The sequence below is a fragment of the Copadichromis virginalis genome, linkage group LG18 (assembly GCF_057382275.1).
Source record: "Copadichromis virginalis isolate Kocher_CV1m ecotype Utaka linkage group LG18, C_Virginalis_male_GT1.1, whole genome shotgun sequence".
NCBI classification, from domain to species: domain Eukaryota; kingdom Metazoa; phylum Chordata; class Actinopteri; order Cichliformes; family Cichlidae; genus Copadichromis; species Copadichromis virginalis.
Genome location: NC_140635.1, coordinates 27,727,367 through 27,745,501, shown reverse-complemented (window position 1 = coordinate 27,745,501; position 18,135 = coordinate 27,727,367). Strand labels below are relative to the sequence as shown.

Here is an 18,135-nt window from a genome sequence, read left to right as displayed (position 1 = left end):
ATTAGGTACACCTGTTCAACTCCTCGTTGACACAAACCTGTAATGAGCCAATCGCATGGCAGTGCATATAGGCGTGGTCAAGAGGACCAGCTGAAGTTAAAGTGAGCATTAGCATGAGGGGAAAAAGGTGATATAAGTGGCTTTGATTGTAACGTGGTTGTTGGTGACTGGCTGGATTGAGTGTCTCAAAGTGTCGTTGTACTGGGGTTTTACCACACAACTGTCTGTAGTGTTTACAGAGAATAGTCTGAAAAAGAGGAAATATCCAGTGAGCAACAGCTCTGTAGGCCAAACCCCCCCCAAAAAAAACCCTGTTGATGACAGATGTTAGAGGAGAATGCTTTGAGCACCCTGATAGGAAGAAAACAGCAAGTCAAATAACATCCTGTTACAACCAAAGTACGAAGAATAGCATCTCTGAACGCACAACAGATGGGCTACAGCAGCAAATCGCCACACCGAGTGAAAAAAAAGGTGCCTGTCCAGGTTCAGAACTCGGCATGAACATGAAGGCTGGTGATTAGCTATGTAATAGTGTGTGTGTGTGTGTGGGGGGGGGGGGGTATTATATTGGCAGACTTTGGGCCTCTTAGAACACCATAACCTACCACAGTATTGTTGCTTAGCATGTCCATCCTTTTATGTCAACTGTGTCTGTTTTCTGCTGGCTGCTTCCATCTGGATAACACAGTTCAAACTATGTGAACATAAAAATGAGTTCACTGCACTCAAACAGCCTCCACAGTCACTAGATTTCAATCCACTCACCACTAATAGGAGATTCAATCATAAACACAACTTGGATGTAAATATGGACCAAAATGTTTCTTTGATGTTGATGTTTGAAGTCCAACCCAGTACCAGTAATAAGCTATTTAACCCATTCTTTGTTGAGGGGGGTACGTGTTACCTGAAGTAACATAGCAGCTTTTATTTTGAAAGAGAGATTAGCCACAGCAAATAATTGTTTCAGTTCTTGATTCCTGGTCACATGATATTCGGATTTGTGTTTTGAAAGTGGAAATTCCTTCAACAACAACAAAAATAAGACGTTCACATCTTGAGACCTGTTGGGTCAATAATCACGTTCACTATTCACAACCAAAAGAGGAAAAAGCTTTAATGGAAAGCTGGGAAGACATTTTTTTGATTTGAAGTAAAACAAATGCAAATGATAAGAACTGAACAGTGACGATGAAAATAAAATGAACTTTAAGAGCGAACAGATTGTCTCGCGGTGAAACTTAAAGCTGCCTTTGTCCACAAAAGTAAACAGATGTCCTCTTTTAGAAAGAGTTGAGCAGTGGGTGAAGGGGAGGTTTTTGTCACTGTTTGAGTTAGACGGGACCTGAGAGCGCCACAAATGTCTTAGTGCTTGGCTCTGATTTCCTCCTCATGATGTCTTCTATGGTCGAAATGGGCAACGGTTCACTTTTGTCCCTCCGAGGAGCGTGAAGAAAATCCACCACCGTGCAGCTGGGCTTAGGACGCCTGCGTCGCCATGCCCGTTTCTCTGCCCGGCTCTTGGGTGGAGGGAGGCCGTCACAGATTCGAGAGCAGGCTGTGGTGAGGCCACAGAAAGAGGGGTCGTCTGAATGAGAAGATCCCTCCGAGCTCCCCTCTGACGGTGAGTCTCTAAAGGTAGGGTGAAGTAAATTTTTTGTAAGGGGGATGGGGTTTGTGGTGACAGGCACTCCGTTGCATACTCCATTGGTCAGCTCAGGAGAAGACTGTAAGGAGGGTTTCAGAGTCTCCACCTTTTCTAGGGGTTTCATCTTACGGCGTCTCCTCTGTATAAGAAAAGAATCGGACAAGGCAGAAACATGAGATGCATTTTAATCACGATACCCTGGTAAAAGGGTTAATACCTTCCTGATATTACACTGTGACAATACAACACCAGTGCATTGTGCTAAACCCCAACGTTCAGTTTACTAGTTGCAAATTTATAATGGTTCACAGCTTACTGAACTCAGTAAAAACTCCCCACTGGTGGGGTTTCCATGCTGCGCAATACTCAATATTGCATCTCCTTGCAAGTTCTTTTTTTTGACAGTTTTGAAACTCAACACACATCGTGATATACTGACCAAGCCCCCCCTTCCCCCACAAACCACGCTACTAAAAGCGTTACACACCTTTCTGTTTGCTGGATAAAGACTCTCTGTTCCCTCTGCATGCATGCATTCTGGGCCTGTTACAGAAAAAAAGGTTAATTTCTACAAGCTGATTAGCGATTTTTAGCTAAATAAAAAGCAGATTCTTAAAACTTTCTGTGTTATGTGGTGCAACTTTACCTTCAGTGGTGGCTAACTGGAATGAGTCAGAGTTTATGAGTGGATAGGACGCACTCCTCTTCAAACCCAGTTCATCACAGCAGGAGAACTGTCTGCTAAGGATAACATTCAGTGTATTAATGGTTAGTGGAGAAGACAGCACACACCACCTTTATCAAGATATCTTGATGAACAACTCAAATTGTCCTAATGAGTAAAAATCACTCATTGCACTGCAACTTCTCCTCACAACTCCTAAGAGCCCATTTGAAGTGCTCTCTTTCTACTTATGGCTTCAGGTGGCAGAAGTTGTGTTTGTACCTTTCAGGACAGCAGTAGGTGTAGCTCTTAGGCGAGGGTGGCTCTGGTTCTGTGGTTGGAGGTACAGTGGAGAGGCGACAGTGGTTGGCACACAGTAGAAGGCCGAGAGACAGACACAAGAAGAGAGACAGCAGCAGGTAATTCTGCCTGTCTGATACCTGGAACGCAGGAAAGTGATTTTAAGTAACATGTGATATGTTGATGATGAGGACAGAAAGTACTCTGACAAAAAGCGTTATAAATACACTGTGAGGGGTTTTTATAAAGTTGGTTAAATATTAGCAGCTTCTCCTCATGCAAAAGCACCTAATGAGCAAGAGCACCAGCGCACCCTAATGACTGAGTGAGAAGACTCAATTTACTCCATTTGGGAAAAGGCAGGAAAAAAAACAGGACTGCAGATGACAGCTTTGTGCCCGGAGTGTTGCACACACCTCATTCTGCAGTTGGCTGACTCTGACAGACAAGTTGAGAACCAGCTGAGTCACGTTCTCCAGTTGACCCTGCAGAAACTGGATGGATTCAGTCTGACGTTGGTCCTATGGGCGTAAAAAGGCAACACATTAGCAACCAACCGCACAGGTTCACGTCACTGAAATGATATGCAAAGGTATGATGAGTAAGTATTTTGGGGTATAATAAGTGCTTGCTCTGTTCACTTGTAAACAAACACAGAGGCATTTCCCTTTGAAATTTCTCTTCCAAACACAATTTTGTGTTGTTGACTTTTCATTGCAACACTTGAAACAAAAGTGCAAAATGGGACCAACTTGAAATTATTTTTGCTACTCTCTTTTTTTCCCAGTGTGTTTAAAATATGGTCAAATCTGATATCGTTATTTGCTGCTGATATCCAGTCTATTATTTATGTATTCTGTAGTGGACCAAAACAAATCTACTGTGGTCATAAGCTAAAACAATGAGCTACATGAAACTGAAACGTGACTATTTTACTGACTGCACCACAAAAATATGGAGCAACATTAGCATTCATGTGCAGTTGAGCTCCTGCCCACCTGACAACTCTCCAATAGGTCTATTCGCCCTCTTTCTAACTTAGAGTAAACGGTGCGTTAATGGACCATAAAAACAAAACAATGAGTTGAACTCCACGTTGAGTTGCGAAGAATTGCAAAGCCAGTTAAGGGTAGGTGTTTGAGCCATCGCTAATAGAAAATATTGATTAGCGCAATTTGGATCCCAAGAGCTTTGAGGAAAAACACATCTGACCCTTGGAGGCAGCTGCTACATCATGTGGCTGTTCTACAGTCCAAACAAACAGCAAGAAAAGATTTTGGAAAGAAGCAGCCATCTCAAAGTCAGACAAAGAGCTCTGCATGAAAACTGTGTTGTTGTTTACCTGCTCCTCTGCAATTCTGGAAGTGTTCTGCAGTTTAATGATGGTTTTGTTGAAAGCCTTTTGCATCTCTTCCATCTGCTTTCGATACCTTAAGAAGAAGAAGACGAAGAAGAAGATTTTTTTTTTTTTTTTTTTTTTAAAAAGGATCACTGTAACCTCAGCTCATTAACAAAAACAACCTTTGTATTTTTGTTTTCCTCACTCCTCATGTCCTTCCACCATCCTCACCTCTGGCTAAGCTGCTCCAGGTAGCGTCCGCTCAGTGACATGTTCATCTCCAGGGCCTTAATGCGGTTGTTGAGTCTCATGAAGACCGACTCTTTCTGGCTTGAGCTGTGCACCGGGTTCCCGTTCTGCTCTGTGCCATTAGGGGGCTCTGCATAGATGTCCGAGAGGGACGGTGAGGTGGGTGAAGGAGGAGTTGGGGAGGATGGGCGAGGCAGCTGACCGTTGCCACTTGAAGATGCTGAGATGTCGTCTGCAAAATCCTCCATTTTAGCATCTGCGATGGCTGCGTGACCGCCAGAAGGCTCAGGTTCTGCAGCAGGTTCTGGAGCAGGGGGGGATACTTCAGAAGAAGCAGTGCTGCTTTCGGGTACAACAGCTGAGTCAGGCTGCTGCTCTAAATGAGGGGAGCCTGTGGGTGCAGGGACTGGAGATGGATCTGTTTTGTCTTGGGTTTGAATGAGGACATTTGTTTCTACTTGAGTGACATCAATCTCCAGCTTCTCCTCTGGGGGTGCCACCGATATGTCGTCTGCTGTGGCACTGGTGCTTGGTTTTACAGGGACAGAGCTACTGAGAGAAGCCGAAGGCTCGATGTGCTCTTCTACCTCCAGCACATCCTGGCTGTTCTCCGGCCCTGGCTCCTTTGCCGGTTCCAAGGTGGACAGCTGTGGCGTTTCCACAATATGGGTAGGTTTGGCTGCAGATGAATCAGCATCGCTGGATTTGGGGAGCGTCATGGTTTGACTGGGCTCCCGGAGAGGCGATCCAGATGCAGATTCTTCTGTGTTCCCAGCAGGCTGTGATACCTCCGATTCTACAGCTTCACTCTCTGGCTCCTGCTCAGAAGCTTGTTCTTTGTTTTGGAGCTGATGCAGCTCACTCGGGTGCTGCTGAGGTTCGGGGTGGGCAGATGAGTGCGTAGGTGGGTGCCAAGATGGTGTTTGGGTAGAAGGAATTATTTGCTGTCTTTCTGCTGTTTGGCATTCCCTGTGTTTGGATAGTGAGGCAGAACACTGCTGCTGGAAATACTCCAGAAGAGAAGCTGCACAGGAGCATGGAGAAGAAAGTGAAGGAACTGGAGGGCAGTACTTTAAGCTTTCCTGTTGTCTCTCATGATGATCCTTTTTCTCTTCTTCCAAGTCATCCTCCTTATCCAGAAGGATGATTGTAGAGCTGATAGGTTCTTCCTCATCCTTGTCTAAAGGAAGAACTATTTTTTCCTCCATGGGTGGGAGCTCTTGTTTGACACCTTCAGATGTGGTTGACGTCTCTAGGGCAGAGTTTTCCACAGTTTCAGGGATATCAGTGTCTTGTGAAATCTGCACGTCTTCAGAGTCTGGACTGGAGAAACGATGTTGTAAATATTAAATGCAGAGAAGAGCAAAAACTGTAAAAGACTTATAGCCTTAACCAGTGTCGTCTACACACGTACAGAAATTAAAACCGCAGCTTATCCTTTATGTATTTTAGTGAAACACAGCAGTGCTCCATGACCTGCGGCATTATTCATCACTTTTCAATTCTGATAATAAAAATACAATTTGGTTTGCTGAAATTTCTAAAATGCTTTTTTCCAGCTCTGAAAACAATACCAGCATTTGTTGAAAGTTTGCCTGTGGTCAGTTTAAAACCATCTCTCACTTTTACACATCGAAAACGCCACGCCATAGGTCACAGGGAGCACTATTGCATTTGTGTGAAGAGGCTCAGAGGGACGTGCAAAATCTACTAACTATTAAAAAATGAAAAACACTATAGATAACACAGGTAATCAAAGGGAGTAAAATAGTGAACCTGTGGTACATCTGACAGGTACTCACACTGAAGTAGTAGTGATAGTAGTTTCAGTGGTGGATTCAAGGGGCTGCGATGGCTCAGTTATGTTCACTTCTTGGGTTGAAAGGCTGCCTGAAAAAAAGAAAATCAGAAAAATTTAAATCAACAACAAATGTTTCAAAAGTACAGTTTAGTCAACTTCAACATTTTTGATTAAAGGAAAAAACTAAACAAAAATAAGCTTGTCAATCCTGAACGTTGTATAAGACTGAAAACTTTACAAAAAAAGTGTCAGAAAAGTGTGTGAAACAGAAATTAAAAACAAATGATTTAAAAGCTGTATTTATATAAAACTAGAACAACGTGCAGCATAAAATGCTGAAATTCAAATATCTTTCTCTTGAATGTTATATATTTGTATTACAGTTAATGAATGTACTTTTTATTTTCTATCAGTAACACATTGTAGTCAAGCTGTGTTTTTGTAGTTTTAGAATCCAAATATTATTTTCCTTGTTGATTAATATGAGATTTTAACTGGTTTGGTTTCGTCTGGCTGAGTTAATCAAGGCCTCTCCTTATGTCGTGTACACTAACACATCCCCTAACATCAAGGAATCAGGTTGGATTGCAGGTTAAATGACTTACAAATTTCCAAAGGCTTAGTATATTTTTTATATTTGCATGGTAGGGGTTCAAATTAAACCCACAGATTGTTTTAATTTTACATTTACACCGGACCCTGACTTTTTGGGAAATTTGGATAGCTTTTATTATGCTTACTCTAGACAAGGTAAAATAAGAAAACAGTAGAGTGTTATATGCATATATGGCGTGTTGTCCGTACCATTCATCTCTGTGCCTCCTCCAAGAACGTTGACAGCAATATTGTTCACCATGTTTAAAATAGCATCTGAAGAGCAAATGATAACATCAGTCACAAGTTCACACAAACACAATCTGAGCTTGAGAACAAATGTACTCATCTTCATGCTGTAGGAGTTTAAAATCAGACTTGCCTTTTGCTGATCCAATTAGATCAGCCTCACCAGGTGCCGATCCAGAGGGATAATCTGTAGGGAGTGTTATTAAACGCTTTCATATATATGTAAGAAATTAAAATCACCAACCAATATAAATGTAAAGTAAACTACTATGACATTAGCTTAGTTTTACACAAAACAAAGCTTTAAAAAAAAAATTCAAAAGGGATGATTTCAATACTAATTTATTATTCTCAAACTGTACTGACAGCTGCACTTACACCAAGTTTAACAAGTCTATTTTTCTTTTCTTTTAACAGCAGTTTACAGTAATTTTAGCTACAACATCCTCTGTTCTTACCCAAGTCGTCGTCCTGATCATCTGGCCTTTCTGAGGGATCAACTATCTCCTCATATTCTTCCACCATGCTTGTACCAAACACCCTGTCATAAAAATAAGGATCCAAATCTATAACCACAGTCACACTGAAAGTAATTTACAGTTGTGGTCAGAAGTTTCAAACTGTCACACTCAAATAAGAGGAAAATGTTAAGAAACAACCCAGGAAACCTCACTGCTCATAGTTAATGAAATAATGAAGGAGGAAGACCAATTTCAAATTCTTCAGCTTCACTTCAAATCAACAGTTACAACTTGGACACAACTGAAAGAAATAATAATGGATTGGATTTATATAGCGCTTTTCAAGGCACCCAAAGTGCTTTACAATGCCACTATTCATTCACTCTCACATTCACACACTGGTGGAGGCAAGCTACGGTTGTAGCCACAGCTGCCCTGGGGCAGACTGACAGAAGCGAGGCTGCCATATGGCGCCATCGGCCCCTCTGGCCAACACCAGTAGGCGGTAGGGTCAAGTGTCTTGACCAAGGACACAACGACCAGGACAGAGAGCCCACGGATCGAACCGAGGACCTTCCAGTTACAGATACGCTAATAATCTCAAACACACATCAAACCTGGTCTAGGACTGGATAAATGCATAAACATTAAGCTCCAGCCTTGTAGAAAATATGTGGACTATGCTTCAAAGCCAGGTCCATGTCAGGAAACCAACTATTTTAAATGAACTCTACCAAGAAAAGTAGTTAAATCAAGACAGAAGCTTGTTGATGAATACCAAAATCATCTAGTCGAGGTGCAACTTGATAACGAACATTTAACAAAGACTAATGGGGGGGATGTGTACATATTTGAGCCTGTATGCACACTTATATATTCAAACTTGTACAACCAATTCTTGTTTGCTCCAAGTCACCAAATAGTTTTCACTTCCTCAAAAACTATTAGTCAGCAGTTTCTGAAACTGTGATTTAAATGCATCTTTAAACTCTGCAGAAGCAGGAAACAACTGCCAACAGGTTAGTTCCACTTTTTCTAACCAAAACCTTGATGTAGTACCAAAAATCAGACGCTATCTTAGCTTATGCTGTGTTATGGCTTCTTGCTTCTTGTGCAATATACCGATTGTGACTTATTTAAATAGATTTGATTTGCTTCACACTGCATGCTGTGCGTTAGGAGCACTATCACGTACCTTATGAGACTAAGTGGACAGAAATGTTCAGAGCCAAAGTGAGAGACCAGCTCTACCTACAACAAAAAATGTAAAAAATGCAAAACTCATTCAGATTATTTCATATCTTGTGTTGCAGATTTATAAAATCATCAGCAGAGTTATTAATTAACAGCAAAGCATTGATTTTGTTATAAAGTCAATTAGTGTAATGAAAAAAAAAATGATGGGTTGACAGACTGTGTAAACCAGGAAATCAGAGAAATTTGAGAAACATAATAATGGGTATTATTCCGAGGATTATCAAATGTTCACATGTCTGAAATAAACACTTTGGAAAAGCAGCCAATGGACGTTACAATGGTTTGCAGGCAGCACAGCAAGTTAGATCTGATTCTGTTTGAATGGTAAATGGTAAATGGCCTGTATTTATATAGCGCTTTACTAGTCCCTAAGGACCCCAAAGCGCTTTACATATCCAGTCATCCACCCATTCACACACACACATTCACACACTGGTGATGGCAAGCTATATTGTAGCCACAGCCACCCTGGGGCGCACTGACAGAGGCGAGGCTGCCGGACACTGGCGCCACCGGGCCCTCTGACCACCACCAGTAGGCAAGGGGTGAAGTGTCTTGCCCATGGACACAACGACCGAGACTGTTCAAGCCGGGGCTCGAACCGGCAACCTTCCGATTACAAGGCGAACGCCCAACTCTTGAGCCACGATCGTTTCATTCGGATCGCAGCAGTTAGACACAAAACACACTCCCCTCCACGTTTACTGTTCAGTTCACCCAACGACAGAGCACTACAAGAAGGACAAGCTAACCTTTATGTACTTGGTGAACATCTGAAGCAAGAAAAAAGGGAAAAAGAGAAATATTAAAAGAGATGTCAGCATGCATTAAAAACGAGACTAGAGAGAGTATGCTGGCTTCACCTGAGTCACTCGGGCAAATGGCAACAGCATCTCTAACACTTTTCAAAATGGCAAAGCCACATTACATGCATTTAAGACACGAAGCTGACAAATCTACCAAGAATACAAAGAGAAATATCAGCAACACCAGGGACAAAGAAAAAAAACACTCCTACAGTACAGTCGGGTAATAGTCGGCTGCAGATCGAAACAACTGTTCGTAATGTAATTACACTGAAAGATTACAGCAATTTGTTGCACACATTCAGCAGAGAATAAAGGAGATATAGCGAAATAATTCAAACAAACAACAAAACAAAAAAAGAATATAGTGCTCACCTTTACATATTTTGCATAAAGATGCTCATCCAGTGGGAAGCTCTGAACTGTACGTTCATCCCGGGCGTGAAAGGTTCCCAGCTTTAGCCATTTATTTGTTGGGTACCTGCAAAAGTACATTCATACAGCACAGTCAGATTAGTCGATGACTGAAGCTGCAGCTTGGTGTCGCTGGAAATTCCAGCAAGAAACAAAAAAGATGACAAATGAAAATGTAAATAAGTGAAAATGCGATCTTCTTTTAGAAGATATTAAAAAGATGACATGACAGATCCGACAGCATAGCCACTGGGCATACCTATTACTAATGGACACAAGAAAGTCTTTAGGTGTAGACGAGAAGAGTTCAAAGTTGGCGATGACCAACTGCTTCACCTGGATGGGCTCACAGAGCTCAATAATGAACCTGAGCATCAGAGAGAGGGTGGAAAAAAATAGAAAACTGGGTTTAAGAGGAAAGAAAAAGAGAATTGACTCATTTGTGGATAGAAGGAAAGGGATGCAACATACCAGATTTTATTACTGCAGGGGTTTAGCATGTATAAATCCATATTCTCCTTCAATATGGCTGAAGTGCTCTGCATTGAACAAAGAAGTATGAGTTGAATTTGTCACTGTGTCAACATCCAGCAGGAGAGGCAGATTTTATGATTTCATGGTGAATGGAAAACATAAGCATCATTTTATACCTTAGCCTCGGGGTTAGCGCCAAGTATCTTGGCCCCACACTCCACTGAGGCGTAGTTATTAAAGTTCTTCTGGACCTTCTTCACTGTATGAGAACCCACGTTGTCGGAAGTGTGAGTAGACTGAGCTATGGTGAGAAAAAAAAATGGGGGGGGGGATATATAGAGATATATATTTTCACACTTTTGCAGTTTATTCTAGTACAGAAATGGTTGCAGTTTCAAAATTCATATTCTGATCGTACTTTTTTCATTCTCCACCTCCATCATCTTGCGTTTCCACTCATCAAAAGTGGGGATGTCCTCGGGGTCTTTGGTGCTCACACTTGAATCTGTGTCTGTGGTACCAGGGGAGCTCAAGTCCTGTCACAGATAATGAGACAATGAGAGCTGGGACAGCTCCTCTGGCGTGAAAGGAAAAATAGTTCACATCGAATCCACGCTCCTTACCGCCTCCTTGAGTGTGTGCGAGACGTTGGATTCCAGGTGCTGCGTACCGTGACCAGCAGGAGAACTCAGAGGAACATCAGTGTGGACTTTAGTACCTGCAGTGTGAACATTGGAAGTGTTCTCCAGAACAATTGGAGGGCTGCTGTAGTAACGAAAAATGCATCGTTGCCATCGTTTAAAGAGAGTCGAGAATGAATTTATTTATTTAACTACATCCAGAGGTTTTTAAAATCTTTCAAAGGGTGAAATGTTAACTGTACCTACCTGTCACTGTCATATGGATTGTTCTCTTCTTCACATTCAGCAGGAGGCAGGTCAGAATCATTGACCTCAGAAGCAGCTACATCTAAGGCATCGCCCGGGACTCTGAAATTAAAGGGAAAAAAAACATTTTAGCAGGAGCATTAAATGAAACAAACATCAGCAGTGAGATTTGACAACAGTAACTTGCCCCTTGGGGATGCTGTCTTGAAGATTAACTTTGCTGGGGCTGTCGTTAGTTTCGGCAGAAAATGCAGCGACAGAGTCGGGGGAAGGCGGCGGGGAGGCATGCTCCTGATCTTGAGTGACAGAGATTTCTATATGCTGACTTTCAGAGCTGTGCTCAGGTTGTGATATTCCTTTGTCTGCCTCCAGCTCTACCTCAGCAGCAGACTCGTCTGCTTCAAAGGCCTGATGGATAAAGACAAAGATGGATAAAGATATTTGCGCTGTTGAGTGCAGTGGTATTGTTTGGCCCATTTACCAGAGCTGGACTGATCAATGAAACACTTAAAGCTCTGAATATCCCTGAACGTTCGTGACCTTGATTGCTTCTCTTGCGGTGAAAGTTTTATGCTGATGGAAACAAGATGTAAAACCCTTTTGAAGTCTTAGCTAAAACATGTTTTGACATCCATTTTTGACATTCTTACATAGCAGACAGTGATTGCAATATTAAATATAAATGAAAGCTGCAGTCATACTATACCATATCATATTCTTTTTGGCCCACTTCTTGTGGCATCTGCTCCTCTTTGACACGATCGTCTTCTGTTGGTGGCTCATTTTCAGAGAAAGGCGGGGCAGGTACGACCAAGCTTTCCTCGACCTAGTCACGACACAATAACATTTCACTGATATTATTACACCCCCAAATTTGAGTGAGCTGCTAAAAAACTTTGCTCAGTCCAAATATTCAGATGTTGTTGTTGTTGTTAATCTGCTACAAATCTAGCACAGCAAGGCGTTTCCAGAGCTGTTAAACAAACAAAGGAGTGCATAGTGAAGTGTCTGGTCACAAAAGCTATTCATCACATCGACCTGTACAAGCTCTGAGCCATGAGGTAAGTTCTGGTACAGTATTGCACAACGCTACCTCGTGACGATGGAAGTGTTCCTGAGGCTCTTCTTCCGAGCTGTCCTCCTTTGGGGACACGGGGCTCTGGGCCTCTCCTTGCAGCTCTGCGCAACCAACATAGCAACTGTGGTAGCGAAGGGACAGAGTGAAAGACGGTCAGTGCCACAATACCACCGAGTCGGTTTTGAAAAGCAGGGTCACTTCATTTTGTGGAAAACAAAGAGCTCGGATTCTGAGGATGTGAGGAACTTTTAAAACTCTTGCAACAAGCGAACAAAACAACACTTTTATTTCAGGGCAGTGAGTCATGAACGGAGAAACCTGCAGCCCAGTGTCACAGTGTGACGCACCGAGCGTTCACGTGGCCGTACCCCAAGGAATCAGTTTATCTTATCTGCATGCAGAGCCAGGGAATGTTTTCAGAGCCAAAAGACACACCTCAAGCACACTGCACATTACTCAACCTGTCTGTGAGACCTGCTTTTCATGTGTTATTCATATCCTAATATTGTTTTAATTGTGGGATGAAGGATGAAAGTATTTGAGGAATGATGATTACTTCGGATGACTGTGCATATTTCTGAATAACAACCAAATTTTTTTTAAAAGGGTCTTTAAATGTTTATGTACAATATTTTTTCATCAACTTAAAAAACTGGAACAAAACCTAATTGTGGCATTTGCAAATGTTTTGACTCCTCTTCACTTATCAAGTGAAGAGGAGTCAAAACCTTATGTAATTAACTAATAAGGGCTTGTAAATGGCCAAATGCTCCTAGTAGGACTGTGAGCTGATGATATTTCCAAAGCTGGCCTCCATGCAGCTAACACAGATGACGCTCACTGATGCCCACAAAGCAGGTGAAAGCTATAAAAAGCCTGAAGAGCTTGCAATTTCCTTTGTCTAAAATGTCATTCGAAACAGATGAAACTGGCAAGAGGACTGTGGAAGTCTGCAAGAATCAATTAGGGTACTCACGTCTCTGCAGTTCAAAAATCATTTGTCTCGAGGTGCTGGAATTTTGGATACACTTATATATTAAAATATGCCTTTATTTTGAACCCTACAAGTCCGTTGGGTGACACAATCCCAAAAAGAAAAAGGTCCGGGTCACAGTGACTGCCCCCTTGGCAGAAAAACAACAATAAACAGCAGTAACAAGCCTTAAAAATAGCTGCGAAAATGTCAAACTGGTGTCCTCAAAGGCCACGCTCTAACAGTCACTTGGCAACAACCCAGGTCATGACATGGATTTTATTCTGGATTCCAGCTCAGGTATTTTACTTGGCCGGCTGCCTGGCTGACATCGCTTTTGTGTTGATCTGACGTGAGGCTCGACTAGTCAAAAACACCCATGAACAACAGAGCATTTGTTTTCTAATTGAAAGTCATCTACCACAGTGTGATGCCAAAGGAGCAACAGTGGTGCTGAGCCACAGCCAGCTAAATAATTCATTACCCAATTACAAAGGGTTGAAACACTCACCATCACATTCAAAAAGCTAAGATGTGCTCAGTCTCACCGCAAATGCATTAAACGTTTGTATTACACAGTATGTTATTATTATCTTTGAGAAATGAAATGGGTCGTATAAACGCAGGATTTGCAAAACACAGGATTAAGTTTTTAAGTGATAGTAGTGCCAATGCAACACCATGAAAAAAAGACTTAAAGAGCAGCCTTAATATGTGGAAGTGAAGTGCTGACCGCTGCAGCAGATGAAACACGTCTACCACAAGTGCAAAGATCATGTATGTGTGCTCACTCTTGTCAGACTGTCCTTGGGAAACATGTCTGATATGTGACTCTGATAGGAAAAAATGACACATAGTATGATTTCACCTGTATGGTGGTTTATTACTTCAATGAAATAAATTAGTGGTAGAAAAATTAAATCACACACTTTTTTTTAAACAAATGCTGAACCAGCTTTTTAGATATACGGTAATTAAAGTTAGTTAAATACAGTTTTATTTATATAGCACCAAATCACAAAAGCAGTCACCTAAAGGTGCTTTACACTTAGAGTAAAGACCTTCAATAATAGAGAGAAGCCCCCAACAATCAGATGATCCCCTATGTGCAACCACTTGTAGACAGCGGATAAGAAAAACTCCCTTTTAACAGGAAGAAACCTCTGACAGAACCAGGCTCAGGGAGGAGCAGCCACCTGCTGCGACCAGCCAGCTACACTCCCTAAATGTAAATATGGAGAAAAAGCTACTGAATCCTGGTACATCAGATGTATGGGTCTCATGTTAAACATCATACCATGACATCAGTGTTTCTCTAACACGGTAAAAGGAGTTTTGTACTCTTCCTGCTATGATACTCTAGTGGCATCAACAACTTCATTAAATTCCACGGCTTTTTCATGGGGTACAAAGCTGATAAACATTAAAAGGCAAAAGCAGCATCACGTAAAGCTTCTGTCTGAAATAAGAGTTAAACTGATGCTGTTGAAAGTAGGCCATGCCAACATCACCACTATAGATCCTAATAAAATGTTACATCGTGTCCCTCCCTCCCCTTCTGTCTGAAGCACAGCAGGCAGTTTGTTTGATGGTTTGTTGCCATCCTATTAAATCAAGCCTAGAACCCACATTCATCCTAAACCCTGTTTCTATGTTCTGTGTCAGAATTACAGAGTCCCAGCAAACTCAGGCTTCCACAGGACAGACATGACTGACGTGCAAGGCCCATAATCCTGTCAGCAACTGATGAACCAAACCTGTGTAACGTCTGATCCGCCACGGCATGGGTTGTCACTGATGTACACGGAGCAGATTAGCGTGTGTGTGTATGTAAACCAGGCTGTCTTGGTCAGTGTCTTCTAGAAAGGTAACAGTTAAGCTAGAGCTCAGACAGACTTCGCACAGGTGCCAAACTTAAAGCGGCTGGTAACATTCAAATCATATTCTGGCTTCCAGACCGTAACATTTTCATGAAGTGAACAACTTCGCGAGGTCGTTTAAAGCTAACGCTTCCCAAGCCCGCTTTAAAGTTAGCTGGTTAGTAGTCAGCTACTCAAGCTAACTCGTCTGCGAACAAGTCAGAAGTCAGCCAGGTGCCACATCACACCACAATGTTTACGCAAGCTAGCCAGACAAAGCGATGTAAAGGTTAACCTTGGGGTAATCTTTACTCGGGCTGTTTGGCAGTTTGAATATTTTGTGTTTTTCAGCGAAACAACAGTACTGTTTTCAAACGGGACTAATTAAACTAACTCACCAATAGACAACAGCTAGCCACACTGACACAAGTCGCCACAACAGTGGTGTCATCTTCATCCCTCTCCAGCCGGGACAGACATCCTCTCCGCGCTCACAGAAACGTTGTATCCTTTTGCTACGCTGTCTTTCACAGCGGTGTATAACATAAACCGATCCGCTGTTTCCTGTTAACAAAGCTGACGTTGGCGGTTTCACTGGTGAAGTGTGATGCTAACTGCTGTAACTCCCCCCACACACACATACACACACAACTTGCTACCGGGTCACCGCGAAACTGTCCAATGAAAACACAGCGACGCCATGGCGCAGTTCAAACTGAGCGTATGTTGGGAGCGCTCGTTTTGTAGCGCCTGGTCGCCCGATTGTATTGTATTGAGCTCCTTGAAGTGAAGTATTTTAAATTTGTCAAGGGAGTGGGATTTTGCCTTTCAAGCGTTATCATTTGCGATAATCAAAACATACCCGCAGTGTTATAGTGTTACGATCATGCGGGGTGTGGACAGCTAATGGAAATTCACACAAGCTCCGTAAAACATATAAACTTAAACTCTCACTGTATACCCCATTAAATAACTTTATAATAAACCCCAAATTCCACACCGTGAAACTTACATGCGTGCTAAAGATAGTATATGTTTTTTAGTTTTTGTTTTTTTTGGTGCAATCACATGTAACTTGACCTCAAATATTGCAAATCGGTGCGTTTCTTGCACCAGTTTTACAAAAGTATCAGCCTGTATCTCAACAGGTCAGCGCAATTATCAGGAATGCGAAGAGTCCTGTGTTATTTTTGGCTGCGAGGTTCACTTTGCAATTAGATATCGTGCACTGCAGCAAACAGCAGTGAATGCTGTTTTATATTAAACCCACTAGGGGGAGCCCTCTGCTCAACCCTGCGGGGTTTTCAAATTGTGAAACATAACTATAGGCGTTAAGGAGATCATTTGAAACTCACCTTGGTATAAGCAAATCACGGGGTGATGAGCCCAAGAGCCATCATGTGCCTAAAGTGCTAAATGAAAAGAATCATCTCTTCCATGAATAGAGCTCCAAGCTCACTTGAGCAGCACTTTAGCTTAGTGTGACTACAGGGCATGTGGCCAGTCATAATACAAAGCACACTTGGACTTTGAGAGGACAAAGATACTACATCCTGATTTGGGGATGACTGAGTGCACATTTGGACTTAGACAAAAATGAGTCCTTGGCTTTAAGAAAAATCTTTTTACAGGACTACATTCATAACTAACGAACGAAATGTGCTAAAAGAAACACTTTTTTCTGGGTCTTTTGGTAAATGGTAAATGGACTGGTTCTTTTAAAGTGCTTTTCTACACTAAATGAGCACTCAATGTGCTTTTGCACTCAATTTCAAATTGTGTGGTCATAATGTAGAGTTTGGCAGTTCATTTCTTACCAATGCATGAAAATCAGAAATCATGTAACATCGCTACATTTTGGGAATTCATGTACTGAACAGTTTTTTGTTTTGTCCCTAGTTGAAATAAACTTTTACTACCAGACCAACCTAGACTTCTGCTGCCACCAAGTGGCTACAAGTAAATCACATTACTTTAACATCAAGAGGTTTTTCTTGTGCAGTGGATATGCAACCCGCATACTAAATACTGTGTTAGTGCCACAAAATGTGACAGATGGTATAGTTTACATATGTCTGTTCTATTAATTTCTGTTAATAACGTTCATTATATATATCTTACACACATCACCATCTCTATGCAGAATTTTAGTACATTTTCTACATTATGGAAGGCTTAATGTCTGCACAAAAAAAGCATAGAAACTGTAACAAACCTTTGTTTTAGTTGAGGAAAGCAAATAACCAGTGTAAAACACTCTGACCCAGCAAACACGACAAGATCATTGTTGTTAATCTGAGATGTGCAGTCCTCTGTCCACATATTGATGTTTGGGCTGGGTGAACAGAGGAAATTGCCACTGACTGACCTTTTTGTACTGTTTCAGTTTGTAATGCTCACAAACTGAAACTTCTAAATACATAAATGCAATTGATGCTAAGACTACTTTTTTTAACATTTTTAAACACTTTTTACATAAAGAACAATAACCATTTAGGTAAATCTAGCATCTCTGGGCTTCAAGATAGCACATAAATAAGACTTTAAAACCTTTGAGGAGAGAAATGGCTGCAGTTTTGAAAGCATTTTTTAAATTCAATTTTATTTATGTAGTGCCAAATCACTACACCATGCAGTTTTAATGCTTGCAGAACTTGGTTTGGCATTGCTTTGCTTATGTAAGCAAGGCCTTCTGTGCCAAATAGCTTGTCGAGATTACATGTTGCTCCAAAAAATACACATATTGTTCACGACATTGTTCACATGTGCACCATCCCATGGAAATATGGATGCTAGCTTTGGAAGTAAATAAGTGTATCTTGAGATCAGATTTTCAAAATGTATAAATAGTTATTGGTCAACAAACAGGACAGTTTGTGGCCATTCAGTACAAGTTTTATCCTTCACATACAAAGATTCATTTTTCTGAACCATTTAATGATATTATGTACCATAGATGGTGAACTTGCTAGATCATTTGGTAATTGACTTTATTACTTTTGAGATGTTCCACCGTGTGTTTATTAGCATTATACAACTTTTTCAGTTTTTTTGTCCCTTTCCTCTTTTGGAAAGTGAT

The 18,135-nt window shown here is 41.5% G+C and overlaps 1 protein-coding gene across 3 annotated transcripts; it reads right to left on the bottom strand.

Moving 5' to 3' along the window:
* Window positions 1-1,094: 1,094 nt before the first annotated feature.
* Window positions 1,095-15,774, bottom strand: LOC146688151 (SUN domain-containing ossification factor). 3 transcript variants are annotated; one of them, XM_085438932.1, is made up of 24 exons: window positions 15,455-15,774; window positions 12,240-12,345; window positions 11,853-11,972; window positions 11,334-11,554; window positions 11,147-11,248; window positions 10,883-11,024; window positions 10,678-10,795; window positions 10,436-10,560; window positions 10,257-10,324; window positions 10,045-10,152; window positions 9,747-9,852; window positions 9,318-9,338; window positions 8,504-8,559; window positions 7,306-7,388; window positions 6,981-7,034; window positions 6,809-6,874; window positions 6,006-6,093; window positions 4,186-5,526; window positions 3,958-4,045; window positions 3,032-3,136; window positions 2,598-2,755; window positions 2,298-2,392; window positions 2,139-2,194; window positions 1,095-1,790 (listed from the first exon to the last, which is right to left on the bottom strand). In XM_085438932.1, the coding sequence occupies exons 1-24, from the start codon at window positions 15,511-15,513 to the stop codon at window positions 1,338-1,340; spliced, it is 3,939 nt and encodes a 1,312-aa protein (XP_085295058.1). In that variant the 5' UTR covers window positions 15,514-15,774; the 3' UTR covers window positions 1,095-1,337. The 3 variants fall into 3 exon arrangements, with proteins under 3 accessions (XP_085295058.1, XP_085295059.1, XP_085295060.1); XM_085438933.1 differs by having other exon boundaries at window positions 2,298-2,389; XM_085438934.1 differs by lacking the exon at window positions 9,318-9,338.
* Between the last annotated feature and the right edge of the window lie 2,361 nt (window positions 15,775-18,135).

What these genes read in the sequence shown, in the direction of transcription:
- LOC146688151 (XM_085438932.1), bottom strand. Translation starts at nt 15,513, where the DNA reads ATGAAGATGACACCACTGTTGTGGCGACTTGTGTCAGTGTGGCTAGCT. An exon ending in TGGCTAGCTGTTGTCTATTG is followed by an intron (nt 12,346 to 15,454) that starts GTGAGTTAGTTT and finishes TCGCTACCACAG; the next exon opens with TTGCTATGTTGGTTGCGCAG. An exon ending in CGCACACACTCAAGGAGGCG is followed by an intron (nt 10,796 to 10,882) that starts GTAAGGAGCGTG and finishes TATCTGTGACAG; the next exon opens with GACTTGAGCTCCCCTGGTAC.